At 43.4% G+C, this 19,927-nt stretch overlaps 2 protein-coding genes across 2 annotated transcripts in view; one reads left to right on the top strand and one right to left on the bottom strand.

Moving 5' to 3' along the window:
- fipi (factor of interpulse interval) overlaps positions 1–19,927 on the bottom strand; it is a 48,359-nt gene that overhangs the window by 21,554 nt on the left and 6,878 nt on the right. The gene's annotated exons all lie outside the window — the stretch shown is intronic.
- On the top strand, positions 13,975–16,143 carry LOC135945592 (uncharacterized). Its single transcript, XM_065493388.1, has 4 exons — positions 13,975–14,196; positions 14,253–14,451; positions 14,575–14,784; positions 15,578–16,143. The coding sequence occupies exons 1-4, from the start codon at positions 14,075–14,077 to the stop codon at positions 16,085–16,087; spliced, it is 1,041 nt and encodes a 346-aa protein (XP_065349460.1). The 5' UTR covers positions 13,975–14,074; the 3' UTR covers positions 16,088–16,143.

Genomic DNA, 19,927 nt, shown 5'->3' with positions numbered 1-19,927 from the left:
GTGCAGTAAGCACCTAATGGACGGAAATTACCTTCACTAATTGCACATTTCTCGTTATCTTTTGTTGGCTCACACTGCAATGGAATATTTAAATTTCTCCAGTCAAGACATGCAATAAGGAATTGCCATATTGCGCCATTTTCTAGCAAGAGCAAAGTAGGAAAGACATATTTTCATTACCCTTAGCTGGGCTTTACCTTTCCTGATGAATTGAATTTAATTCAGTGGCTCCTTCTGCAGTTATTTTATTACTGCCACAACTTTGTGCTGGGAGGCGCAGATTTATTTCCCTTGGCACTGCCTTGCAACCAATCCGTGCACTACTTTTAATTAAATTTCGTGGTTTTGGACGCAAAAAAGCATTCGACGTCTCGTCGTTATTGGGAGAACTGATCACAGAGCAGAGTTCGGGAGTTTCCACTGAATTTACGCCAATACATCACGGCTGATTGGATTGATAGGATTTCGCAGCAAATAACGGTAGCGGAAAAAAGGACGATGACAAAAATAATAAAGCACCTGCGATCCATGAAAATTGAAACAACACAACACGATGGCAGCAGAGTTGTGCAAGCAGGCGGGTGATAAAAATATACTTTGCACGCTACGGCTGTCGTTAGTGAAGCATTAAAAAGGCCGGAGAGCGGCAAATAATGACTCTCGTTGCCATTTAATGTGCTGCACTTCAAAGTGACACTAATTGAATCGACAACGGCTTCGCGGCGATGCAATTGCGAATTCAATTAATTTGCGTTCTGTAATCCTGCGCTCTTTCGCTATTTGCGCTTGCAACGCGAGTAGTGGTTTTGCGAAGCTTCCTAACTTCCGTCTGCCGGCATTTAATCAAAGTTTCGTAACCCAACCGGAAGTTTCGTGGAAACGAATTAATTCGACTGAGAGTAAATCATGGCCTATTAGCTGCAGCGGAGACTCCTAGCTCTCTGCTTGGCGTTGATTTCCTCGTCGTTTAACACACAGATAGAGAATTGTATTAAAAAAGCGTTTGGCCCGGGGCCAGCACGAGACAATGTTGCGTAAACCGTATTTTCCTTGAGGGAGCAATTGACAAGTTTCAGCACAGGGAAAACTTAACTGCCCCGGCAAGATGGCCGACGTAAAAACTTAACGATTTACGTCGACGAGCCTGGCGTTTTTAGGCGCTTCTCTTCAAACAGCCCGCCTACAAAACCATTATCACCGCGCGCTTTTTGTTATCGCTTTGCAATTTGAACAGGCGTGCGCCACTTTTCCACCTCTTCGCACAGGAGCATTTTTTATCGGCCTGAAAGAAAGATAAATTTCCATAAACAGCGCTAAATTTCCACTCGGTGGTCGGGGGAGTTTATCTGACGCGTATTATCTGGCTGCTTTGTGCACGCGCGGCCCTAATTCCCTAATGTGTTTGGTCAGGGAGTTCACACTCGGCGGTTTAAACAGCAATTTAGATCCGAATCTATCTCGCTGCTGCCGCTCCATGCCCCAAAGAGAGAGAGAGAGAGAGAGAGAGAGAGAGACGCTGTGTGCACTTTACTCTAGTCGAGCGAAAATAACATTTTCCAGCAGATCGATTTTTCGCAAATAGATAAGGGCGCGGATGAGAGAGCCAAGTGTAATTGAGCCGGGGGCAATTCCTCGTGAGATATTGCTCGCGCAGCACAACATAAATTGCGCGGCCACTGATTGCGCTGCGCCCAAGTTTGAATCCCTCGTTGCTTGCAATTCTTGTCCTTCGCAATTGCATACAGACCGCACGTCGATTCTTCTAGTCGCGCCAAACACTTGTTTTTCTTTACGGGACTTTTGGAGGGTTTAATGTTTATTTTTTTTTATTTATCACACATTATAAACTTTGGTACTTGCTAAATTTGCATTATTGCTTCATGTTTCAAAGTAAAGCTTTACAGGCAATTTGTGAAAAATCCATTTTGCCTTAGCTTGAAACAATCTCTACAAAAATTAGGAAAAAGCTAAACATTTCCCAGGTTGTCGTTTCAATATTTGAGAAAATCGGCCCAAAAGTTTGCATGCTAACTGTGAAATTACGATTTATTTATCAATTTAGGGAATCTTTCTCAAAATTCGCACACCATTGGATAGATTGCGGTGAGAGTCATCAAATTCAAGCACAAGATCATCCTAATTTCCTTATTGCATATTGCAGAGATTAACTGTTGCACTATTTTACAAAAAATAAATCCAATGAACTACTTTCAAAATGACCTTAATTGTTAATTGGACGGCAAAGCTCAACTTTAAGTTTCATTTCGGTTTTGCTCTATAGATTGAAGTTTTACCACCTTTTTTCTTGCCAAAAAGGGTGCCCTATATATATTTTACTATTTTGAAGATTTCAAAGTGAGAAAAAAAATCGTTTTATGACAGTTTGTACGCTCAATGGATATTGGTTTAATTGTGTTTTCTTTAGCTCATACTTAATTAATCAGGAGACTAATTTGGAAGCTATTGATTTCGCAGGGGCTCTCCTTATCCCTACAGACCAGAACGATAAAATAACAGCGCGCGTGATCGAATATAATTTGCGTCGCTGTGGTTTGCCAGGATTGCTTGTCAAACACCAAAAATTGGCATAGTCGTTCTGGCGGGCCAGCCCGATCAACAAATTGCGCAAATACTCTGTCGCTTTCCTCTTCCAATCAAGCGCAGTAAGTAAACATAAGCAACCAACACGGTGCGACATAATAAGGGGCGAAATTGAGATCTTGGCGTGACAAATTCGTTTCACGCAGCGTCGCAATCAATGGCCATTCATTCATTCATTTTGGATGAGAGCGAAAATAACTCGGGAGTAACAAACTCTCGTCGCACAATCAGGACAAAGAAATGCAATTCCGAGGCGGTGAGGGTCTTCTCAGGTTAGAAGAACTCATTAATCAAAAGGCTGGCTTGTCAGCCTCGCATTTGCACCTAAATCAAGCCGGAAATATTAGCTAGAGGGGTTGAAACTGAAGACGCTGCTTTTTCGCCGCCTTGTTAACGGCTTAAAGTGGCTCTTTCAATGTGTCTCGAGCTCGAGGACAGGAGGTGCTGAGAGCACGAATTAATTAAACTCCTCTTTCTTACCCAAACTTGTAATTTCAAATCGAGAAATTTATTTCCCTGCAGAAAATCAAAACAACGGTGCTTTTAGAGAAACATTTCACCGAATTAAGCCTTCCGAAAGCATCTTTAGCTCGTCGTTTTTGCACGCTGGCCGGCTCTTTTACTCTGCACGTGCCGCACAGCGGCGGGTAATGGAGGAATATTTTGCCAGCGCGCACTAGGACAAGATGTGTGGTGCACTCACCCTCGCGCTCGACCCATAAACACACGCCAGAGGACAAAATGATATTTTCATCCAGCAAATGCGTCTGGCGGCGCAATAACACGGCCATAAAGCGTAATGAACTGGCTCCGCAGAGAAAATAAAAGAGACACAAACGAGCGATAGGTGCGGGCATAAAAAGTGATTAATAATTTGGCAGCGCCGGCGTCCTTTCTTTACGACCGCGGTGTTCCACGATCCTTGCTTCGACTAACGAGCCGTCGTGATGGCGTTTCATTGCACTTTCAATATACCTTATAGTGTGCACCTCGAGCGAGAGAGACATGTCGGAGGAAGTAGCTCCAATTTGATCGATAGCTTTCTCCAACCAGAGTCGTCGGCTCCTCTGTCTTTCTCTTGCTCTCTAGCTGTCAAAAGGGATTTGCCTTGAGGTGCTAGACGGTCTGACTGCACTACTCCTTCTTTGTGAACAGCATTCCGCTAATCTCTGCTGCGCTTCAAGGTTTCAGCCAAATTTTGTTGCTTTTATAACACTTTTTTCTGCTCAAACCGCCATCTTCAAAGCCTTTTACTTCGTGTCAACCCTATCATTTCAAAAATAATGTGGGGGGATTTAGAATCACATTTCAGGCTGGAAAAGAAATATGATAATTTAAAACTGTGGTATACGTGAAACCCGTGAAAGATAAATTTTGTTGTTAGACTCTCTCGTTTCCAATGAATTATTTGAATTTAATATTTCAATTTCCTTTTCCTGAGATCTTGGGGAAAATAACCCGCTAGATTTTTTTACCACTATGACGGTTTTTGGATGGTTTTTAATTATCTAGATGATATAAAAAGAAAAGCATATTTACAGGAAATTAGTGAAAAATGCTATCCAAAAATGAAGAAAAAAATTGCTGTTTAAATATTTGAGAAAGTCGGCTTAAAAGTTTGCATTCTAATAAATCACTGTCTCCCTACTGTAAAACGACCATTTAGTTCACAATTTAGGGAATTTTTCCTCAACTAATAGATTGATCGAAATCAAGTGAATCTTTTTTTTTAAAATTGAATGTTTCGTGCACATTTATTTAACATGTTCCATGACGATTAGATGATCAGAAAAAATATAACTTTAGTCCCAACTCAATTAGTTCGAATTACTACTACTACTACATTCATTTTTAAAAGTTGACGTGGTAAATTGAATATATTGTCATTTGGAGTCACTAGTCTTCGAAAATTCGCCCATAAATCCTCAAGTGCTTCTCAAAGGGATATTAGTAATCGCGAGCGAGACGTGCCTTTATTGGAATTAAACTGCGCTCGCTATTGCTGTTCTACTTCTCTCGCCATGTACAGATATAGTTTGAATTTCCTGCCTGAAGTGTATATGCTGTATATACATATAATAAAATGCAGTAAATGCAATCTGTGCAGCACTCGATTTGTTTCCTGACAATTTTGCAAATTATCGAGAACACTGCAGTCTCGATTATTATCTGCATCAAACATTACATCATGGAAAATTGCCGTTTAAATCATTTTTATGTTTGTACAAACTAAAGAGGCGAGAGTTTAGAACTGTAAACAACGAGATATACGTACGTGACCCAGCTTTGAGGATTAGATCGTGCAAAACTTTTTTGCCTTGGTGAACCATTTTTATTGTCTTCGAGTTAAGCCAAATTTAGAGGAAAAAAACGCGTGCCTCGCGAGAGAGACATCCGAAAATTTTGACTTTCCATAATGTCAACGTCGAGCAGGTCTAATAAACGTTAAGTGCAGGCCGGGACGCTGTATACGCTGTGCTCTGGCTGCCGCACAAAAGCAAACTCGCGAGGCTTAATCCACGCGCGCGAAACTTTTCTTATTACACACCGTAAACTTTTGCATCCAGAGAGGATAAAAGATTGCGAAAGAGAGCGGAAGAAAACAAAAATAAAGAGCGGCAATATTTTAGCGTGTTCGCCCCATTTCCTGCGTTTTCGCCGCGTAATGAAATCAAAACTGGGAAACTTCTGGCGCCACTGCAGCTGAGGCTTTGTCGGCTAATTAGACAGCACTTACGGCGTAATTAAAAGGGCCAACTCGCGCGCGCGCGCTCACGCTCGCACGCGGCGAATTAGAAATTTAAATTCGCGCCCTCATCTCATTAGCATAAATAAGAAGAAAGCAGAAGTGTCAGCATGTAAATCAGGCCGTCGGCAAACACGCACGTCACCCCCCGAGACCCTTAAGCTGCTAAACAAACTCGAGTTTGGCGGCGGTGAGCAAACATATTGTATGTACGTTCGTCATGATCATCATCGCCGGCGTCGACATGTCCCGGGCGGCGGCGACTCCTGCCACAGGGAGCGGTGCGAGGCCGACCGATGGAATTTGAAAATTCTGTCACGTCCCCGAGGAGCCAATAACCGGAGGGAAGGCAAAGTGAGCCAGCCACCGGCTTGAGGAAGAGTTTGAATTTCTGTCTGCGCCAAGAATGCAATATTTAGGCAGCATGGTGAATATTTTAACACCTCGACAGACCGTTCCGGCCCGGCCCGGCGCAGCAAAGATGGATTTCGGCGCCACTCGCTCGGAAGGGTCTCTCTCGCGCGCACGCGGAAAATAAATTCTGCAATTTATACGCGAAAGAGGCGCCGGGAGAGAGTAAGCGTCTATTTTTCGGGCCGCCTGCATAAATGGAGCCCTCTTCATGTCGCCGGTAATAATTTAACGCTAGCAGTGTACGTATACACACCCGCGTGAAATGGCGCCGAAATTTTGATACGCACAAAGCCCTCGGCGCACGATCTTGTTACAGATTTTGTTCAGAATTGGGTCAAAAAAGGACAATAGACCGCTCGCTTTCACGAGCAAACAATGAGGATATTGTTGCGATCTTTTGATTGTCTGGTCGAGTACCTGCGAAATTTCAAAAGCTTGATGTTAATTTGGCTAATTAAGTTAAAAGGCATGGGGAAAATTTGGCTTGGAAGGCATTAAGCACTCACATGCGTAAATTAATCTACATAATGGCTTACTTTATAATTAAATATATTGTCTCGTAGGTTGATAAATTAAAGCAAGCACTTATGTGACTGGGCATCCATTCTTGAGGATGATTTATTGCTCAAAAGTTTGAACCAAGTTCTACTATGAAGATAAATTTGAGTATAACGACGAAAGGTGTCATTGAAGAGTGGAAGTTCATTCATAAGGTTGGAATATTTTCGTGCACACTTTTAGGCTCCCAATTGAAAACGAGGCAAATGGTTGTAACTTTTGAATAAAATGAGCAATGTTCAATTTTGGATTTATTTATTGATTTGAATTAGAGATCTCTTGTTTCTAGAAATAGAATAATAAAAATTCAAATAGCTCAACGGACTGGTAGGAGGCGCCAATAGCTGGTTTTCGCATCTTTCCAGCGGATTTAAGGATGAATGTCTATCGTTTCAATCGAAGAATTCATAATTGGCCCCCTCACGAGCAAGGATCGATCCTTACGCAAATACCTTTTCAAAAATATAGTCCAGTTGCTCTGGTTGAGGTACAAAATCAATGCAGAAGCCATCCAAACCAACAACGCAGTTGTATGTACGTCGAAACCATTAGAAGGGCGCGCGCCGGTCGGATTCCAGGCTGCATTGTTGAGCGCATACGTGGTTCATTAGGTGACGATCTGGCGGTTAACTATGCGTCGTAGCAATGTGGGCGGCCGCAGGGGGTGGCTATCTGACTGGCTGTCGGGGGCGCGATTCGTTCTTGCGTCAAAAATTGGTCCGTGGCCGTCTCTTTTCTTCACGGCAGAGCGAGCGTGACATTTCCCTGCCGTCGCACGGAGACAAAAGATTCGACGAGTGGAGAAGAGAGCAGCAGGCAAATGTGACATTCGCGGCGATAATAAAACCCCGTAAGCGGCCTCATCCAGCAGGAGAGCCGTCTCCGGTGCACACGGAGGAATTTGCATGTTAATCTGCGCGACTTGCACCGCGAAGAGCACCCGCACACTCTTGTTTATTGCGTGTAAACTGGTGTAATGCAAATTGCTCGGCAAACACACTCGAGGATTAAATTTTCACAGTACATGTTCAGCGGCGAAATTTACGGCTTGAGCCACGCAATCCTATTAAAAACGATAAAGCACGCAATTTATTATTTCCAGCAGCGTTGTTTGCTCGCTCGTTTCCGCCGCCGGCGACGGCGAACTAAACTTGCTGCCTGAATTAGTGATGATTTCGCGTTAATCACTCTTGGTTCTTGGTGTGTTTGTGTGTGCGCGCGGGACAATTCCCAACAGCGGAAGACAGTGCGGAACGTCTTAAGCTCTCTGGCACTTTCTACAAAATTCATCTTGTTTGGCCAACTCTGCGGACAGGCAGGCAAAACAAGGATGACTTACTATACAACTCAAGTGCAGACAAGACGGAGAAGGCGCCTTGACCGTAATCTGATTAGCGAGTCTACGGGCTTCTCTTGTACTTAGCTGCGGCGCGCGCGGTCATTTCCTTTAAGAGATCAAAACAGGTCAAATCTCCGCCTACAACCAAAGACCAAATTGGATTGATTTTGCTTTCGGGGCTCGCTGCACGCGTGCCGAGAAATAAAGTACATTTCACTGACAGTTTAACCCTTTAAAATAACGCGGCTTATGAGATCAAGGAAGGGGTCGAGCCGGTTGAGGAATGATTTTTAAGGCCTCGTTAAAATTCCTCGACCAAAAATTTCACGGGAGCCGGCGGAATGTTAATCCGGCTCGTTGATGTAACTGCTGTTTACACCGTTGGACGCTTGCTTTATGTGCGCGCGCGGCCACATTTTTTCCCATCAAATGCGAAATTTCGCAACCTTTTAAGCTCTTTGTTTATTCAAACAGCACGCAAACATTGATGGCGTTCAGCGCGATCGATGCTTTCCGAATGCAGAATTTTATATCCTCTGGGCGGGCTACGGGCAAAATAATAGGCAAAAGGTTTCAACATTTTGACCGCACTCGTCGTTTCACGTGCTGTAATTACAATCACCATGGTGACCGCATGTAAAAATCCGAAAAGGGGATATTTTTCAGTCGACGTGCGCTCCCCTGGGAAGAGAAACAACTTGAAAAGTTCAGTATCTCGACACGCACAAGGTACAATATCAATAAACGTCAGAGGAGCAATTTAATTCCCGGACAGCGTATTTACAACTGGCCGAAAAATGCCAACGAATCAACCCCTGGCAGCAGTGAGGCAATTTGGCCGGCCCGGGTCACGTCGCTAAACAGCCCACGAGACCATTACGTCGGCCAACTTCCTAAGTGCGCAATTTATCGCCGCTCATTTGCCATGGCAAAAAGCGGGCCGCGCAAGAAAGACACCAAACTTTCCTTCTCCGATATAATTTTTATACCCTTGTCTCGCACAGGGGATTTTTTTTCACCCTCCGTGGCGGCGGAGGGTTTGGCGGGCGGGCGGGCGGGTGGGCTGCTCGAGTTGCATAAACAAGCAAATGTAGGCGCCAGCTGGCGAGCCTTTTGCTTCGGCGGTGTTGTGGCGGCGGGCGGCTCGTCCGAGAGGCGCGTGCGGGGTGTGGGGCGCCCAGATAAATGGAGCACTCGACGACACAATCGCGTCGCTATCAATCTTCGCTTCGGAATTTTTGCTCCGCCGACGCGACAAGAGCGCGTCCTCTTCCGTTCCTCCTCAAGTGCGCAACGTCTAAACTCTACGAGTCAGCAACTTTGCAAAATAAACGGCCGATCTGCATACCCACTTTGTTAGATTAAAGCAGGCGCGCAGGGGACGACGGCACGACTCCCCTAATGAGGTGCATGTCAGCCAAACTATGATCTGTGTGAGGCTGGCTGCTGCATGGAAATTTATTGAAATCGCTGCTCTCCTACTTGCAAACTGTCTGCAACCGCTTCCGTCGGAGAGAGAGCACTGCACTCTTGAAACAGTGAAGAGCACGTGGAGTGGAATCCTCTCACCGTTATTTAATTTTTAATGTGATTTCCAGCCGAATGCAAACATATGTGTACGGCTCTAAAATTGAGACGGATTTTTTAGACTGTTTTTGCGAGCAAATTAGTCGGTTTTTTGAGACGTCGTATAGCATTTTAACACTTACATTTGTACTTACAAATTGTATTTAAAAGAAAATTTTAGTACGATTTTCCTTCCCTTTTTATTCAAAATCAAATCGTAATTATGTTTTTACTGCTTCTTGCTTTGCCAACAAAATGGACATGGCCTGAATATGGCCATGTTGGGAAGATGGGTGATTTATTTCAAATGTACAACCGTAACAGCAATTTCTTCGTTGGAATTATAATCAAACTATCTGTAGTGGTTGCGGAGCCGAGCTCCCATTCCTTTTTCATTTTTAGCCTAGGGTATTGTTATTCATGATTGTTAGAAATTCGTTAATGCAACAGAGAGAGAGATTTTTAATTTAAATTAGTTTTCGCCGGACACACGAGCCAACAAGTCGCATCTTAAGAGTTCCGAGCGTTTAATTGTGAAGGACCCGGCTCAATCGGGTAAATTCTTTTCTAATTTTAAATTGTTCTTCAAGACAAATCTCTTTAAATTGTCAATTCTAAGTCGTGTATCAATTTTGTTTAAAGGTCCTTGTATTCTGTTAGACTAAGTCGCCAAGTGACTGACGTTTATAAAGAGAAGATTTGTTGAAAATCCCGCAAGGTTTAATTTCCACCTCCTACCCCCCAAAGTGGTGACCCCGACGTGACACGAACACGCAGCCTTCGGACCCCCAAATATCCATTTTTTAAACTAAAACAATAACTGTTTTGGGTGTCTGTAACAAAAATAGCATACAACCTTCTATCTCATTTAGAAAAATCTGATTATGCTTGAAACAAAAACAAGAGCAAGACAATTTTTTATGCTTCAAGTGTGATTTAAATGGCTTTTTATAGCATGAGTCGGGTTCTGCAACGATTGGAGGCTCAGAAAACAAATTGTTGACCGTAATATGACATTGAAACGATATTTTTGTTGATCGAGGTGCAGCGTCAGTATCAAAATCGACTCCAATTACTACCAGAAAAAGAAATTCAGACTGTACATTTCTATGGTCGACTGCTCATCCTTTTTGTTTTCCGCCTGAGCAAATTGTTCCACGCGTGACGCATGAGGATCAGCAAACAAGACTTTCTTTTCTGCGAAAATATTTTCCAACTCCTTGCCAGTACGAGCGCATAATGAGATGCGAAAACCCGCCGGTTGGAATTAAAATAATCGCCTGTGTCCCTCAAACGGAGGAATAACACCTGCTGCCCTTTAGCATAGTTTTTAATTCTGCTCTGCCAAGCGTATATTTCGCGTTATTTTTCATCCGGCGCCTGACAAACAACATTTTGCCAGCCGTCAGAAAACAAATGGCACTGTGCGTTGGCGTGCATAAAACTTGCTTGTCAGTAATGCCGTCTTTCTCCTTTCATTCTCTTTGCCTTTGGCGGACGGAAAAAAAGGGCGGGCGAAGATTTAGATCCTGCACAAACATCACAATAAAGGCGAGGAATCTCGCTCAACAAAGGCCGCACAACTTTCGCTCCCCCTTTTTGCCGCACAAATAAATCAATTCTGATGAGCTACAAATTTTTCAAATCGGCTGCACACGCCATCTAAATTGGAGCCAATATAACAGTCAAAGTCTAACTCAAACAGCCGCAGAGTGAATTTCACAGAAAGTCATTTTCGCTCTCCTCTCGCCGGTCCAAAGTCCAAAGTTGGTGCTTCGCCACGAGTGACAACTTTCTTTCTCTCTTGCCGACCTATCATTAGGAAGGAATTGCGCTTGTCTCGAGCACGCCGCCTTTTTTATCCCTTAGCTTCGCAGCAATTGTCGTTAATGGCGCTGCTGAAACTAGACCGTGTGTGTTTAATGCTCTCTGAGACACTCGTCAAAAGCAATTTCTGCAACAATTTCATTCTCTTAATTCGGTTTTCGCCGAAACTGCTCGATGCCGATTTATACAACCGGCTGCGTAGCGGCGTCGAGCCGGTTGCCTAGATCTCCAAAATCGGCCATCGCCGCCCGCGGCTAGAATTCGCTGAGCTTCTTTTTTCGGGTCTGGAAACAAGGGCAAACTCTCCTCTCTGCTAATAAGGGCGATGTTTGCAAGAAATTTTGCATGTTCGGCAGAACTATATCATTATCAAATTTCGCAAGGGGTGCAAGACAAGCAATTTCTGTTCAATTTTGCAGCGGAGAGAGGGCTAGAGATGCTGTCATTCCAGTCGGATCTTGAGCTCTTGTTTGTTTTGTCGGGCAAAGTTTGCCCGGCTCCGTGTGTATCTGAGGACGAAGGGGCAATATATATGCGCTCGGCTTGCTTGCATGCATGTAAGCAGGAGAATCCCCATTATGAAGTTGTCACGTTGCGTTATTCTTTAACGGGTAGGCCTCCCGCAAGACAAGCACTCGGGATTATCGTGTCCAAACACGGGGACGAGAAGTGACGATGAGTGGAGATAATTGAATTTCGTCCGCCTCTCGCTTGTTTAAGAACGAGAGGCAGGAAAAGACGGAATTAATCGAAACTGCGCGGCGACGCAAAAACCTCCCTCCATAAAGTCTATTTTAATAAGTTTGCGGTTTTTTGTTGGCCGACCGGTTTATATTTAGGACACCCTCGTGCCAAATGCTTTTATCGCGGCGAGAAACGCGAGGAATTCCGAGGCGGCAAACTTTTCGTCCAAAAAGTTGTGATATGCGATATAAAAAAGTTTTCAGCCGCCGAAAGGCAGCAAATTTGATTTAGTATGCGCCCTTGAAAAAGGCAAAAATGAAATTCTGGCGTTGATCAACACCCCACGTTACGTTGCAACAAATCGAGATTAAATTTGGGAGCAAGCCACCAGCGTGTTTGCTCGCCAATTAGAATTCACATATGCGCGAGTGATGTATAACCAGTCAGAGAGTTATTAGCGCCGGATTACGCGTTCCCTCGGATAAATTTAATTTTTGCTCCACCACGTGGGAATGCACCTTGTATTGGATTACAAAAAGGCATAGAGCGCTAATTAAATCATTTTTGTTTGATCAATTTGTGGAGCGGAAACCCGAAGTGTAACCTAACCAGCAGAAGCATTTCATTAAATCAACTAGTCGGCAAAAAAAACGGTGTCTCTAGTGTCTCACTGTTGGTGTTTCAAAAGGGAAGTGAATCACAGTAGGTAATTTTGGGATTTAATTTATTTAATCGAATGCATGATTCTTCAAATATTGAAGATATAGGGCACTTGTTTGTTCCCTATAAATTTTGAAGATGTTTATCCCAGCAATTCAAAATCTGGCCTAACAAAAATGAAATACTTTTTTAGCTCCTGGAACGTAGGGTTGAAAATTGCAAGTATCACTGGGATCTCGACTTTCAGAGCGAGACGTAGTTTTTTTTTACATAAATTCTTTTAGGCGCAGTTGATATTAAATATGATCTTCTTTTATCTTTGACTAATCCTTTAATAAAAAGAGAGAGTTGCAATTGTACCGAGAGATTTAATACTGCGCGCCAAAGTTTTTAATTAAAAAGCCAAACCTTTCCGGCTGCACAAGTCTTGCTTTCCACGATATTTGCTCAATTTGTCTCTCACTACCCCCGGACGCGCACAAAAAGCAGTCGGCTTAATGATGGCGTGGCCCGGCTCATTAAAGTGAGCAGCGCCTTTTCGCATTGTTGCCCGGCAGAGCCAGGGTCTGTGTCGGTCGGACGGTCGATGCCGCAGCCGTGTCGGTGTCAGCACATAATTACGCGCCAGAATTCTGTCATTACCGTGCCGCCATCCCGCGATTGCAAAACTCACGTGTGCAAATGTTATTATTGCAGCCGTTAGGTGCATTTAACATACGGTCTCATTAGCATGTGAGAGCCGAGCACAGGGAGAGAGAGAGAGGCCTTGTTGACCCGAAATCCGCCGTGCCCATTGTCGCAGTACGGAGCCGCATTGGAAGCGCCCCTCTACTCTATTTGTTCTTATTTTACGGCACTTTTTATGTCCGCTGTAAATTTTATTCCACACACGACTGGTGCGCTGCAAAAGCCATGCATCATCATGGCTCATCACTTTTGCGAAATGGAACCACCAGAGGGGATTTGGTTTATTGGTTCTCCTCCAAATCTAATATGGCTTTTAGCACTCTTAATTGATCCATTTCATCTCGTTATAATTAGCAGTTGGAAAAGAAGTAGTTGAAGAGGATATTGACGATCCTGCAAATCCTGAAAAATGCTTGATGCCAATGCACGACTCACCTCTTTTTGAATTCAGTTGAAGCCAAAATTGAGCTAAGTAGCAGTGTACATTTTTTGAGAAAAGTAGCTGCGAATTTGGCATGTTTTTCAAATAGTGAGGACCTTATTTTAATTCCTATTTTATTTCACAACAAAGAGTTTCCCTAAACACGCTGTTGGACAGATCTCAACGAAGGGAATCAAAATCTGCCAAGAAAATGTGGTCAAGTGCTGGGAATTTTGGAGAAAATTTGACTTTCAACCGTAGCAAAGTCCTTTTTTGATTATTTATTCCAAACTGTAGAACAAATTGTTTGTCGATCAACTGCTCATTACATCCACTTTAACTCGATAAACTACATATGTACTTTCGTGCTATAGCCAACAATGCAAACTATTCCAAATTATTGGCCTGTAAAGCTTTACTTGAATTATGTAAAAGGCCAAAAATAGCAAACGACAATCACATTTCCCCAATGATTGTTAGCGTCTGTTGTAGCCTTTCTGTTTCCCACATTCCTGCAGGTAATTTATAGAGGTAGAAAACAAATTTACAGCGCCATTTGAATCGGTTCAGCATGAATCCTGGGGCTGAAATTCCGTTCACCCCTTTGCACTCATTCGCTTGCAACGGTCTGATGCTCGACGTCAGGATGATGGAGGAAAAGCTCAAGCGCGACCCTAAACTGATCAATGCGAGGTAATCCCAAAAATGTGATGCTTATCAATTTCTAAACAAGTTTCGCACATTGACAGGTGTCTAGTGAAAGAGAGGCACGGCGGGCACTACGACTACACTCCGCTACACTCGGCGACCAAAGCGGGACATTTGCGCTGCTTGGTCTTCTTGCTGCAAAGAGACCCGTCGCGCAAAGAGACCGCCGACGTGAACGCAACTTACGGTCCTAGTGCTTTGAACGCGCTTTCCCTCACCAAAGATCCGTCGTGCATTAACGTTAGAATCTAAAATTACTCTAGCAAATTATTTTCAAGCACACTGCAAATTTTATTATCTTTTAAATGTGCAACTCGGCGAGTTGCGGTTTTGGCAGTTTGTACATACTATCTTGCTCGTTAGATGCTATTGTTGAACGGAATCAAGCCGGACTACGACGCACCCTCGTACCTGGGGTTGATCGAGTTTCCCAGCACCCTCTACGTGAACAGCGCGTGCCAGTGTAACAACCCTTTGGCAGTAGCCGCCCTCCTCGAGCACGGAGCAGCCACGTTGGACGAGCAGTTCGTCGACTGGCAGCTCGCCAACGACAACACCGATGCTATCTTTGAGGTGAACCTCCGCACGGGAAAGAACTCTTTTTTATTGCAGCGCACCAAACCTTAGTTAACTGCGTGTTCCGCCAGACGGAAATTGAAACTCGAAAAGTTGTGCCAAATGGCTCTTCCCTTTGTGAATTGGGCGGGCGACTTGAAATTGTCTCGCAGTGCTTTAAATTTTATTTTTTATCCCCAAAGTGAAGCAACAAAAACGCAATTCTAAGGATGAGTCGTAATTAGATTGAAATCGATCGAATGTAAAGGATGCTTTTCAATTCAACTTTAGGTGTATCAGTCGGAAGCCATTGTGTGACTCAGCTTTCATTTGATACTCTTACCATTTTCATTGCCGCTCTTTGCTCTTTTCAGACATTCAAACCAAGGAAAGACTTTTATTCTTATTGCTATAGGAGTATTCTTTTTTCTTGGAGGGATTCTAACAAAAATTTGTATCACGTTGTCGACCGCCATCCGTTGTAGATCTTTACAGGTCAATATTCTAAAATCAGGACTAATAAACAGTTAAATTTCAGATTTTGCCAAATTTATCGATTTTTTCGCTTGATTTTGATTACTCTCGTCGCGATCTATCCAATGGTGGGCGAATTAAGAGGAAATTCTCTAAGATGTTAAAGAAATCGTGAAATTACAGCGGGGAGACACTGATTTGCCGATTTTCTTAAAAATTTAAACGACAACCTGGAAATTTTGCAGATTTTTTCCCATTATTTTAGAAATGATTGTTCAAACATTTTCTGTGAAGCTTTAATTGAATTAATTTCGAACTAATTCACGTATTTGAACAGGAGGTTCCGCTTTGCATCGCATGCGAGGTCGGAGCTGTCGAGTGCGTGCGCTTGCTACTCTTGCACAAGGCAACCACGAGCCTGGTGTTCAGGCTGGATGCTACAAAGACTCCCTTGGCGGATCACTGCCTGGATAGGGTCATCAACTGCTGCAACCTCAACAACGGACTTGAGATCATGCAGACCCTCCACGCCTTTGGAGTCAATTTCGACGAAAGCTCGGCCATGATCAGGCGCAACTCGCAGCAGAGCGAGCTGAGCAGCGACTTCACAAGACGCGCCCTCATCGTGGAATACCTGCGGCTGGCTAAAGAACGGCTCAGCGAAAACGCGCTGCGGCGGTTGAAAATGCTTCGGAAGCACGACAGCCTTGCCTCATACAAGAAGTTTGTCTCTGATGTGCTCCTCAAAGCGACCGAGACTAAGGAGCCAATGGACGTGAAAGAGATCGGCCAGAAAAGGGAAAAGGTGCAGCACTTTTTGCTTTTCCAAGATTTGGCCACGAAATGAGATACAGCAAGTCCACACCGCGTGTATTCCTGGCAAATGAAAACAGTTTGAAAGCTTTCCGTGTGTAATTGTTTTATCATGTTGGCCTATTTTAGTCCGCCGCGTAGAGCAGCTAAAGGGTTAATCACATTCAAGCCAGTATTAGCATAGTGCTGTTTAAATTTGGCGCTGCCCATGCCCACTGTTGTTTATAATGGCCGGGAATGCATTTGACGCGAAAATGTGCTCACAAAGGCATACTCACGCTGGCGCTTTCTGTTTTTGTGTGTCACTGAATGGCGCGCTTTCAAAAAGCGCATTAATCCGCAATTCGGTCGGGCAGACAAAAAATCAGTCGCGCTGCTAGTAAAAGCTTTTTACCACTTCGTTCCCATTTTGTAAATTAACGTCAGCGTTGCGAAGGACACGATGATATACTACACTGTGTTTCGGAGTTGGACAAATTCGTTCTTTACGAGCACGCTGTTACGTGCGTCGCGAGCACGCTTTTTCTGGCCCCTCGGATCACTGCCAACGGCAATCATCGATATTGAGTGTGAAATGCCTGTTTAAATTTACACGCGTCATCCTGTCACGCGTCATGCACGGTTCATTCAAAGCTTTCAAAAATACAATTGAGAATTGTATGCTTGCAATCATTAAATTAAATATTCAAATTCGTAAATGCGAATCCCTTTTTTCTTTTACCTTTGTCTAAATTTTCGTGGTTGCTCCGACACTTCCATAAAAAATCTCCTTTGAACTTGAAAATTTAACTCATAATACGAAGCAAATTGTGCCATTTTTAATCTCCATGCCAGCGTATAGCAGTTGACAAAAGACTCTCAAGATGATTAAAAATATTAAAGGATAAAGTTCACAAAATTTCACGCCTCAAGATTCTCGCAAAGCTGGCGACGTTGTTAACGAGGCCGGAATTCATAGAACGCGCGCTATACAGTGCGTGCGTCTCTGCTCAAACAAAGAGCGTTCTCCGCCTTTTCACTCAGCAGCGCTGCTGGGAAAAACGCGTGTGGCACTCATTTGTATCCGTTCGAGGCCTTTTTATGACAAGCTCTCTTTAATTACACAGAAATCTCACTCGCGACACTCTTTCGGCGTCGGAAAGCAAACAAAACAAAAACTCTTCACCCCTTCAGAGACACTTCCTGCTCTCGCTCGCAGCAAAAAATGATAAATTATATTGTGTGCGCGTAGGATGCAACTCGAGACGCGGATGCAGACTCGCACGAAGTCGTACTAATTCACGTTGATGAATTTTGCAACGTCAATTTCAATTAGCCTGCCGATGCCCCAGAAACGCTGCCTCGATCGGCGGAAACTCGGCTGCTGCGGCCAGATGCCGAAACAGCAGAGCAGGCAAACTCAATTTTCTCGCCTGGGTTTAAATGGCGAGGCGAAGGCGCTTAAATATGTATGATTTACACAGCTAAATTTCGTTTGGAGCGGCATATTTCGCCTGCGGGCCACTGTCCGTTAAAATGATTCACGCCGTGGCAAAATGAGGATGAGCGAGTTCCCTTTTCCCTTTGCCAGAATTTTGGGCGAAAAACAAATATTGCAAACACGAGGGAAGTATTAAGATTCACGAGCATGTTTTTTTAAAAAAAGCCTCAATTGGCTTCCTCTTAGATTAGATTAGATTTTTTTATTTGCACGAGTATTGTGACTATGAACTTCCCTAACCAACAGAAAATAGCGAGAATGGCGGCGCACGAACTTGCAGCATTCCATCAAATAAATTGGAAAAACGGTCAGCAAATTAAACTTCTGGAAATGACTCAAGCGATTCTGGAGATAACCAATAAACGGACACAAATTAATATTTTCTGGGCAACAAACACCTCTTCTTGCACTCTAAGGCACGAACCCAAAAAAAATTGCTGCATACTGAAGATGGGAATAAACAAAAGCATAATAAACATTTAACATTTTAATCCGCGGCCTTCTTATACCGGTATAAAAATTGAAAGACTGAAATCTGACTGTTCATTGCCATCAGGTTTTTTATTTAATCTCGAAACATCAAAAAGTGACATCAAGAAATCAATTAAGATTTTTAAATTGCTGATTTTCGCCTTTCAAAAGTTCCCATTTTTTCTCAATTTTGCAGAACGCAGAGCAGAAACTTGTCATGACAGCAATTTTCAAAAACATACATAAGCATAAAAACGTGATTATGCTTGACCGGCTTTGTATGTAGAAACGCACTCGCAGACGTGGGTTGTTTGCTGGGCGGTTGTTTGAATAAGGGTGCACACAGATGTGAGTCAGCCGTGCACAAAAATTGCAAAGATTTATGGCGCAGCACAGAAATAAGGGGCTATTGACTGTGATGGTATTGATTTTTGCAACGTCTTGCGGGAAATATTGCGAGACGCTGGTAATTTATTGCCCAAGAGGCACCAATTTATCTCATAATCTGGGACAATCTGGCCGCGCAGCATTTGTCAATGCTATCACCCCTCTTTTTCTTTTTCTTACCGCAACATTGAGTGATTTATCTTGGCCTCAAATTTTTAATCCAACTGCTTCATAATTGCTCGAATTTCCCGCCTCGAGGAAACGATTACTCAAATTCAACAGCCGATAGAGTCTGCAGATGACGGACAGATAAAAAGCTAAATCGCTCGCGTCTACAATTTTTTCAAATCTTTTAAGAAACGCACTGCAGTAAAATGAGATGAGGCGTGCCAGTCGGTGCGGTGTAATTTGAAATTTGACCTTTAGCGAAGGAGTAGGTTTCAAATAACGGTGACTCCAGTGTGCGATAATTATGATACGCTTCGTATATTTTTTGCAATAATGTGGTTGGAGTGTATATGGTAAAGCCCTCTCCCTTTCCTCACCACAAAAGAGGGATTTATTTTGGCCCCTTTTGGATGACTTAATAGCTCCAATTTCGCCTCGAGGAGGCAATTACTCACACAGCCTGCATACGACGGTCAGATAAGCCAAATTGCTCGCGAAGAATGGCCAAGAATTTAAAATTTTAGGCCTTAACTAACGCTGCGCAGTGTAATGGGGCAGGACCAGTGAGTCGGTATGCGGCGCAATTCGACCTTTTGCGGAGGAGTAGGTTTCACAGCAGCGTGTGTAATATGTTACGCTCCGGATATTTTTTGCCTTGATGTGCAAACACATTTCGGTGTGCGGAATTGACCTAGACCCCATCGCTCATTGTCAAATCAACGCCAAGCCGGCTCACCAGCGGCAACCATCTCGTGTCTGGGTCACTGGATGAATGTCAAGGGACCTCATCATGCACCGCGAGCGCTGCACACTCCCACTCGGCCAGGATCCGCGCAATATTGACGCTAATAACTTCATGCCGACCCACGCAGACGGCATGTCAAACATCAAATTCGCATCTAAGTCGAGAAACTTTGACATAGACGAGGGAATTTGCTGGCATGTTGACTAGTATTTTTCCATTAGCCACGATGGACTTCAGCTTTCAAACGATTTTTCTCTGAAAGAAGAGTATTATGATACTGCCCTATTTAGATTTTTTACCTTAAACTATATCTTTGCAAATTACTGTTTTCGTTTACTTAAAATTAAGAAAAAATTCTAGTTAAAAGTTTGTATGCTAATCGAGCATTGTCTACCTACTATACAACCACGATTTATTTTACAATTTAGGGAATTTTTCCTCAAAATTCGCACACCATTGGATAGATTGCGACGAGAGGAATCGAAATCAAGCCAAACAAATCATTTAATATTTCGCGAAATTTGGCAAAATAAAAAATTTAACGGTTCCGTGATCATATGTTTTAATAAAAATATATGCAAAAATTTTAGCAACGCAGTTGGCCGAGGAGTTGTAGCAGCGCA

The sequence above is a fragment of the Cloeon dipterum genome, chromosome 1 (assembly GCF_949628265.1).
Source record: "Cloeon dipterum chromosome 1, ieCloDipt1.1, whole genome shotgun sequence".
Classification (NCBI taxonomy): Eukaryota; Metazoa; Arthropoda; class Insecta; order Ephemeroptera; family Baetidae; genus Cloeon; species Cloeon dipterum.
Note: the sequence above shows the minus strand (reverse complement) of the source record. Positions and strands in the feature narration are given on the sequence as shown.